The 8,610-nt window shown below is 39.2% G+C and overlaps 1 protein-coding gene across 3 annotated transcripts in view; it reads right to left on the bottom strand.

The window, feature by feature from the left end:
* ttpa (tocopherol (alpha) transfer protein) overlaps positions 1–4,682 on the bottom strand; it is a 23,918-nt gene extending 19,236 nt beyond the window's left edge. For 2 of the 3 annotated variants that reach the window (XM_025009391.2, XM_025009392.2), the window contains exons 1-2: positions 4,430–4,682; positions 1,016–1,169 (exon numbers count right to left, since the gene is read on the bottom strand). In XM_025009391.2, the coding sequence (XP_024865159.1) occupies positions 1,016–1,169; positions 4,430–4,609 (334 nt within the window). In that variant the 5' untranslated portion in view covers positions 4,610–4,682. The remainder of the gene's footprint in view (positions 1–1,015; positions 1,170–4,429) is intronic. The other variant, XM_017431332.3, reaches the window with a different exon arrangement.
* Between the last annotated feature and the right edge of the window lie 3,928 nt (positions 4,683–8,610).

Raw genomic sequence — 8,610 nt, 5'->3', positions numbered from 1 at the left:
TTTATGTACAGATATGCATCTTTTAATGGTTTAAAATAAAATAAGAAAAGTCTAGTTATTTCCATGCAGTGTCCAGAAAGAGGTGTTGTTCAGCTTGTAAGGCAACACAACTGCTTCCACCCACCTCCATCATCATCATCATATGAAATTACTTTTTGTCACAACAAAAAATAGTGGCTGGTAAAATATTTGAGTGGCTGGTAAAAAAAATTGTCCCCCAGCCACTATGGCTGGTGGACAAAATTTTTAATTTCCACCCCTGCACCTAATTAATTAAGAAAGTCCACCTGTGGATCATTTAATCTCAGTAAAAATTCAGCTGTACGTCACCCTCGACATCAAACTGAACTCACCATCTCCACTGTGAAACATGGTGGTAGCAGCATCATACTATGGGGATGTTTTTCTTCAGCAGGGACATGGAAGCTGATCAGAGTTTATACAGGGCTGGAACTGCTGCAAAAGGTGATTACACAAAGTACCGTAGACACTTGTTTAACTCCTCTTGTACCAGGTCCAATTCAGTAGTGTGACAATGAGTCATGATCCTCCTTTTAAACCTCAGGAGGTTGACTACAAATGCACCCCATACTTCAGATTTTTATTTGCAAAGATTTCAAAAACCATGCACTGTATCATTTTCCTTCTACTTTATAATTATGCACTACTTTGGGTCAGCCTATCATAAAATCCCAGAGAAGTACTTTGAAGTTTGTGACAAAATGTGAAAAAGTTCAGGAAATATGAAGACTTTTTCAATTCACAAAAAATAATGCATGAATGACTGAAAAATGTAGTGAGCTGAAATCAGTTCAGTTGAGTAATAGTTTTAAATGACTATTACTTTATTAATCCCTCAAAATAAATAATATTGGTGAACCATATTATTGAAAAAAACACATCTACCTATTACCAGAATCTAGTGCAATGCAAAAAAGTGAGAATCATCATCAATTTTATTTATGTCTGACAAACCTTATAGATTGCCCGCATACACACACACACATATACGCACTGATTCTGTAAATGAGCACCCTGCTGCCGGTGTGGTCCCTCTGTGGGAGGACGGCATGGTATGATGTGTTCAGGAGACCCAGCACAGAAGATGGAGACAGACAGCTGCTGATCTCAGGACTTGCCCTCCTCCACTGCAGGTAGTTCAACAAGAGCTATAAAAGTCACAATAAAGAATTCATGAGTAAACTCTTCACTACATTACCTTCATTGAAACACTCTTAAATGTTTGTTGTGAGGATACAGATCTACACTAATAATCTTCTTGTAAATGAACCACAGAACTCACAGAGAGCCATCTTGTTGTTGAACATCCAGTAAAATAAAAACAAATGCTTCATAATCCCAGAGGAAAGTTTAGGAATTGCTTATGTGGTAAAAGTCAGACACTCTTTGTGTGGATCTTAACTACAGCATTTTGACCCACTTGGCTAAATTCATGCTCCTTTCACTGAGATTAAGCAAGTCAGTTGTTCTGAAAAACAAATACGGCACCTGCAGTTCCCACTCTCATAAGGTCTCTTTGTAAAACATGCAAATGTTTAAATAACAAGCTATATTTCTTTAGTTAGTACAAAATACAAACAATAACCAGACTTCTGGTTTCTAGAGAGGGACTTTATTTCAAATTACTAATTTTTAAACAAGTTTAGTGACTTTTAATCTTCTACAATCAAGCTACTCAGGCTGATTTGCTGGTGATTTTGACAGACGTGTAGATCAAATCTTTTTGATATGACTCATAGATCAAATGTGTTCAGCATGTCTCTGGTCCTACACATAACAAAAGACACATTTGGACATGGTTTTTAGTTTGGGCCTACATATCTCTAATACTTTGATAAGGCTCAGCTGAACTGGATTCAGCACAGGCAGACAATGACAAAGTTTTAAGTTTTTATTAAAGCCGCTAAGCTAACAGGAACGCTACTCCCAGGAGCTGCACTCTCTTCATGGTTCAGGAGCAGGACTGGGACAGGTAAGACTGCCGAGGGCTGTGAGCAGAGAGAGGCAGAGACGATCAGCAAAGGGCTTTGGCGAGAGGTCAGAGCCAGTAGATCAAACAATAGCAGCCAAATCCAAATAGGTAAGAACCAGTAGACGTTGTCCAGAGAGGGGAAGCAAGGTCGGTTACCATGAGTCAGAGTCTGGGAAGGTGTCAGGCAAGGAGCAGGCAAGGTTCGAGAGTCGTGCAAGGGTCAGTGATCATGGAAGCAGGCATGTGACAAAACACTGGCCATCTACTTGGAATAAACCGTTCAATAATCTGGCAGTAAGAGAGTGTGAGAGGTGAGCTTAAATACTGACAGGAACAGGTGAAGATGATTGCTGTGATTACTGTGGCTTGAAGTCCGGGGGCGTGGCATGAGCAGTGAGACTGTGGAAAGTTACTGAGAGACTGTGGCATGGAAGCAGGAGGCGTGGCAGGAGCAGTGGAACTGTGACATACTTGTGTCAAGAATATTTTTTTTATTTCTGGCCATTGTTGTCTTTTTATCTTAAATTGTCCAATCCTCATGGTGTAATCATTTTTAGTATTTGAAATTATTCCTTTGCTGGTAAAATTTCATCAACTTTGATGTAATGATGCGGATCTCAGTGTTAGCTTTTTTGTGAACACCGTCTGGAAGTTCTTGACAAAGTTCTTTCCATTACAGATTTTTCTGGCTGCTTCTGGTGAATACTCACACAATAATGCGTGTTTTGCGGGAGCTCTGTGGGAATGCCATTAAAATATATTAAACTTAACGCTTCAAATCTGTCTATCGCTTGCCATGGCTAAATGTTTAAAAAGTTACCAGAATTTCTATGTCTTCAGAGCCATATCTAGATAAATGTTAAAAAAAAGACTGCTAGGGCTGGCTGAGAAGGGGCTGCCTCATCAGACCTTAAAACCCATATCCCCTGTTAGGCCCGATGCTAATGAAGAGTTGCTATGGTGTATCAAGGTAATGACAAATGAAATGATAAACCACATTTAAGGCAGCTAACAACATCCAAGCTAATATGGCAAAGCCCTCTGCTGTGGAAGACACTTGGAGCAAGAAATGTAAAGACTTGGAGACATGCTTATGTTGCTCCATGTTGGACGGTTTGAAACTTGAATTTATTTATCAGGATACTTTGTGCTGTCTATCACATACAGTATGTGGTTTATGAAGCCAAAAGAACATTAGGACAGTTACATAGCTTCTAAATTAGATATTAAATTAATTTATTCATTTAACATATTATATTATATAATATATATATATATAATATAATATTATATATTATATTTAATATCATCACAACAACTGAGAAATTTGACAGGACAGTTTTATATATATATATATTTATATTTTATATTTTATATTTTTTGTTTTCTACATTGAATTGGCTGTTGCAGCCAATATAGAGGTGCTTCCACTACAAATTTTAACACAATATTTGTAAAACTGTCAGAGTTAGAGCCATTATTGTGGTATCTTGAATTGGGTTTATTCCAAATGTTAATCAGTAGTAGATGTACAGTCACTGATTATTTCCTGAAGAATTCATTAAAATCTATTTAGTGGTTCATGAGATATATTGCTAACAGACAAACACACGAACAGACAGATACAGCCAAAAACATATTTCACCTTTGCTGATTTGGCAGCAGGAATATAATTATACGCAATAGAATTACAAAATTTGAGAACACCCAGCAGCCAAGATATGTTGTTATGATAACTCATGGGTAATATGTACATTTGTAAAGACTCCATCAGTAATAAGAGATAAATATGTAATAACGTGCTGTTTTTCAGTGAGTGAGATAATACCAAATAAGAGTTTAAGAGTTCTGCATACTGGAATCGATCGCTCACTGAGAGGGTTTGGCTGAATCAGAACTAAGAAATTAAGATATAACTCCAGGTAAATTAAATTTTTTTCTTGTTCCCACCTTAAAACTATAATTTCCCTGTTCTTTATAACTAAATGAAATAGGGGGGAAAAGGTTTAATCCCAAAGCTTCACTTTGCGGTTTGACAATAAATTTACAAATTAGCCTTTTTACAATGTAATACCAGTTATGTTAAGGACCTCTGCAAAAAGCTTTAGTCTTAAAAATTGAGTCTTAAAAACATGATAAATAAGTTCAAACAATACAAAAAGATAATGAAATGACAATAAAAACTTGTCAAAAACTCCTCTAAGCAACAAAAGCGAAGTTTAAGAAGGATAATGAGCATTTTCAATTGTTTTGCAATAAGTGGACTTAGTGAAATAACACTTGCCGGAAAGAAAAATCGTATTACACAGTGTAATTTAGTTGAAAATTTTAAAAGAATAACAGCATCCACACTTTTAAATAACAGAAAGTTACAAATATTAAAGAAAATAAAACTAAAACCTCTAAACTTCAGTGATTGTTTTGGCGGCTGTGTACCTTGAGGGACTGCGCTGTGTCGAAGTCTCTGGCCCGCAGGAACCTGATGAGGAAGCCGTCAGAGAAGCTCCGAACAGCCTGCAGCTCCTCAGCCTGCAGGGCCGCCCGCCTCAGGCTCACCACGTACGGCCTCAGCTGCTCTGAGTCGTCCGGGAGCTCGCTGAGCTGACGGCCGTCCATGTGCCCCTCCGGTCCGGGTTCTGGTCCGGACCTCCTCTGAAGGCTGAGCCCGGACACACGGGAGGGGGGCGGGGGTTGATTATTGACATTTCTGGGCAAGAGACATGGATATGGAGGACCGAAAGCGACAAAATAAAAAATAAAAACAAAATATATATATATTGATTTTGCCCTTTGCTTTTCCTTATGCGTTTCATCAAGTAATGTTTAGATTTTGCTTTTGCCTTTATGCGTTTTAGTCAAGTAAAGTTTATATTTTGCTTTTGCCTTTTCCTTACACATTTCCACCTCCTCTTTTATCACCTTGAACATTTCTGCCTCAGTATGCAAATGAGGAGGCTGTCTTCTTGGTCCTTCTTGGTCTCAGTCAGGGGTCAGCAACGCGGCTCAAGAGCCGCATGCAGCTCTTTAGCGCTACCCTAGTGGCTCCCTGGAGCTTTTTCAAAAATGTTTGAAAATAGAAAAAGATGGGAGTGGGAAATATATTTTTGTTTTAATATGGTTTCTGTAGGAGGACAAACATTCGTAATGTTTTCCAATGCTGTAAAACTGTGAAAAATAAATATTAAAGCTGTGTCCGAATTCAGGGTCTGCATCCTTTGAAGGACGGATTCGAATTCGAAGTCTCCTTCAAATACGGCCTTCAAATGCATCCTTCTTTTCCCCAGATTTGAAGGATGGGTCCGGTGTATCCTTCACGGCTCACCATACCCCATAAATCAGGGGTGTCAAACTCATTTTCGCCGATGGCCACATCAGCATAATTGTTGCCCCCAAAGGGCCATATGTCATTTATAAATGTAACTAAATGCAGTGTAAAATAAATGTAACTACTCTTTAATGCTAAATAACTTTGAATTGATTACTTATTCAAGTTACAAATATGACATATATATTTGCATAGATTGAAAAAAAAACATTTTTGCTTGTTGCTCTGTTATTATAACAAATTGTTATAATTTGTCAGGTAATGAAACACACATTACTCCATCAATCAACAAACTATCCAAGTGAATAAAGAAAAACAACATCAAACACAAGTTATGACATTTACTTTGTTCAAAACTTGAAATATCAAGTAACTGTAAAACCAACAATTGTGAGCTGCTAAGAACATGTGTGACAGATTTAGCATTTTACAAAAACATTTTGCTGCACAGGAGGCATACATCCAATTAATGCGAGACAGTTTGATTAAAGTAAACATTTGTCTGTATAAATACTTAAAACCTTCAAACACTATATACATTGCTACACATTTAATGTAGTATATATAATAAACTCAAAATAACAAAATAAGGATTGTCTCAATCCACAACTATATTTAGTTTTTAGGTTATTTATAATGAGGGAATGCTGCCTGTCCTTGAACACACCATGTGGATCCTCTCTGTACCATCCTCATCCATTGATCATGTTCTGAAAATAACAAACACAAAACAAAATATAGACACAATCATTAAATTGCACATAGTTTAACTATTGTTCTTCTTGGTTAATTTGCATTTTATTATATTTTATTAGGTTTTTAAAAATGCTTACCAATGTGTTTTCTGACCAGATGTCTGGCACCGTTTTTTTGCGACCAGTGTGTCAATGTCTGGTTTTAGGTCCTGTGCTGTAGCAATCCATAGAACAGCATGTAGGGTGTCATCAGTGATGCGTGATCTGTGCTTGTTTTTGTTTAGATTCATTATTGAAAACATCTGTTCGCATAGATAGGTGCTCCCAAACATAGACAAAACACAAGCAGCATGAAGTCGAAGCTGTAGCATGACATCAGAGGGCAGTAGACCGTAAAAGTCTTGGATTGTAGCATCCTTGAACTTCGCTCTCAGACCAATATCGCTTTGAAGCTCTATTAACTCCATCTGAAGGTGTTGGGGTGCAGAGCACACATCTGTGGTGAAAGGATTGGCAAAGCTGGCAAAGCTAGAGTGCTGTGCTCTGAAGTCAGAGAAGCGCTTATCAAACTCATTCACCAATAAGCTCAGTTTGGTTGCTAACTGAGCACATGAGAAAGTACCGGGACATGAGGGTGAGATGCTCTGACAAACAGGAAAGTGGGCAAGATTTTCCTGTTTTACTTGGCATATCCATAGGTCAAGTTTACGCTGAAAAGCCGTGATTGTGTCAGACATCTGCGTGATGACTTGTTGGCATCCTTGCAGCTTCTGATTCAGTTGGGCGAGATGCTCGGTTATGTCACACAACATAGCAAAGTCACACAGCCAGTTTGAATCTGAAAATTCAGACAAGGGTTTTCCTTTACTCTGCATGAAAAGTGCAATGTCTTCCCTAAGCTCAAAAAATCTTTTGAAAACTTTGCTCCTACTCAGCCACCTTACTTCTGTGTGGTACGGCACATCTCCATGCTCCAAGCCCATCTCCTGCAAAAAAAAAGCTTGAACTGACGATGATTCAGGCCACGCGCCCGAATGAAGTTCACTGTCTTCATGACTGCAGTCACTATATCATCCATCCCCAGCACCTTCCCGCACAAAGCCTCTTGATGTGTAATGCAATGATACATTATCAGAGGCGTGAGACAGTTAATTTCTTGCATTTACTTCTTCATTAGTCCAACTAAGTCCACTTTTCCTCCACACTTTGCAGGTGCACCGTCTGTAGTTAAGCCCACCAAGTTTTCCCACTGCAATGCATTTTTACTTACGGACTTCTCCACCGCATCAAAAATGTCCCGTCCCGTTGTTGTCCCATGCATGGCAGACACATCCAACAGCTCCTCAGTGACAGAGAGGTCCAACTTCACGCCTCTTATAAAAATAGATAGCTGCGCTGTATCCGTGTTGTCTGTGCTTTCATCAACGGCTAATGAAAAAGCTATGTAGCTGTGTGTCTCTTTGGTCGGCTGTGTTGCCAAGTTTCCTGCTAGTTCTGTAACTCGATCCGCGATAGTGTTTCTTGATAAACTGACATTTTTAAAAGTCTGTATCTGGTCGGGATACACCTGCTCACAGACCTTCAGCATGCACTGCTTTAAAAATGCTCCCTCTGAAAAACACTGAAGCGCGGGCAATTTCTTCAGCCACAACAAAGCTAGCTTTTACTGCCGCATTGTTTCTGGTTGTGGCTTTCGTGACCACATTCTGTTGCGATCGCAGTTTGCCTTTTAATTTCTGGGCAATTTGTTGTTTTTCGTGATGTTTAATTTTTGCATACTTAGCTCCATGTTTGGTCTCAAAATGCCGACGTAGATTGTACTCTGACAACCGCCACCGCCTCATGACACACAAGACATACCGGTTTTTCTACTTGAAGCACAAACATGTATTCACTTTCCCATCTTTCTTGAAACACCCTTCCGTCTGCATCGATTTTTCTCTTCCTGGACATTTTCGGATTATTATTTGAACAGTACACTTGTTGGGAAAATCACATCGATGTGGAAACACTGCTGTCTGGTGGCGAGATGCCGTCACTTCGCGGGTAACGATCAGCATGCATTGTGGGACATGTAGTTTTTGGCCACTGCACGTATTTGACTTATTTTTTTTTTAGACAATCGGACTTTTTAGGTTCTCGCGGGCCACATAAAATGACGTAGCGGGCCACATTTGGCCCGCGGGCCATGAGTTTGACACATATGCCATAAATCATTGCGGGTCCAAACCAGGCGTTCAAGCAAAGCGGCAATGACGATGAAGAGCGGCAAATTATTTTGCTATATAACACTTTAAGTGACACAACATGATTTTTTACAAAGTTTTTAGGTGCGAATGTGGTTTTGAAAGTCTCAAATATCTGCTTGACTCATCAATACATCACCTAATTGCAATATTGTTCTGACCATAGGCGCCGGAACCACTGGGGCCAGGGGGCCATTGGCCCCCCCACTTTTTTCTTTCCAATGCACCATTGAGATGAAGAGAGCGAGAGAGAGAGAAAAAAAGAATGTTTTCGGCTCATATTCGTTAATGGCTCCTCCAGTCAGACCAAATGCTCCACTTCGCCCAGAGAGCGGATCATTTTTGCTGTTA

This window comes from Kryptolebias marmoratus, linkage group LG20 (genome assembly GCF_001649575.2).
Source record: "Kryptolebias marmoratus isolate JLee-2015 linkage group LG20, ASM164957v2, whole genome shotgun sequence".
Classification (NCBI taxonomy): Eukaryota; Metazoa; Chordata; class Actinopteri; order Cyprinodontiformes; family Rivulidae; genus Kryptolebias; species Kryptolebias marmoratus.
This window is presented reverse-complemented; position numbering and strand designations above follow the sequence as displayed.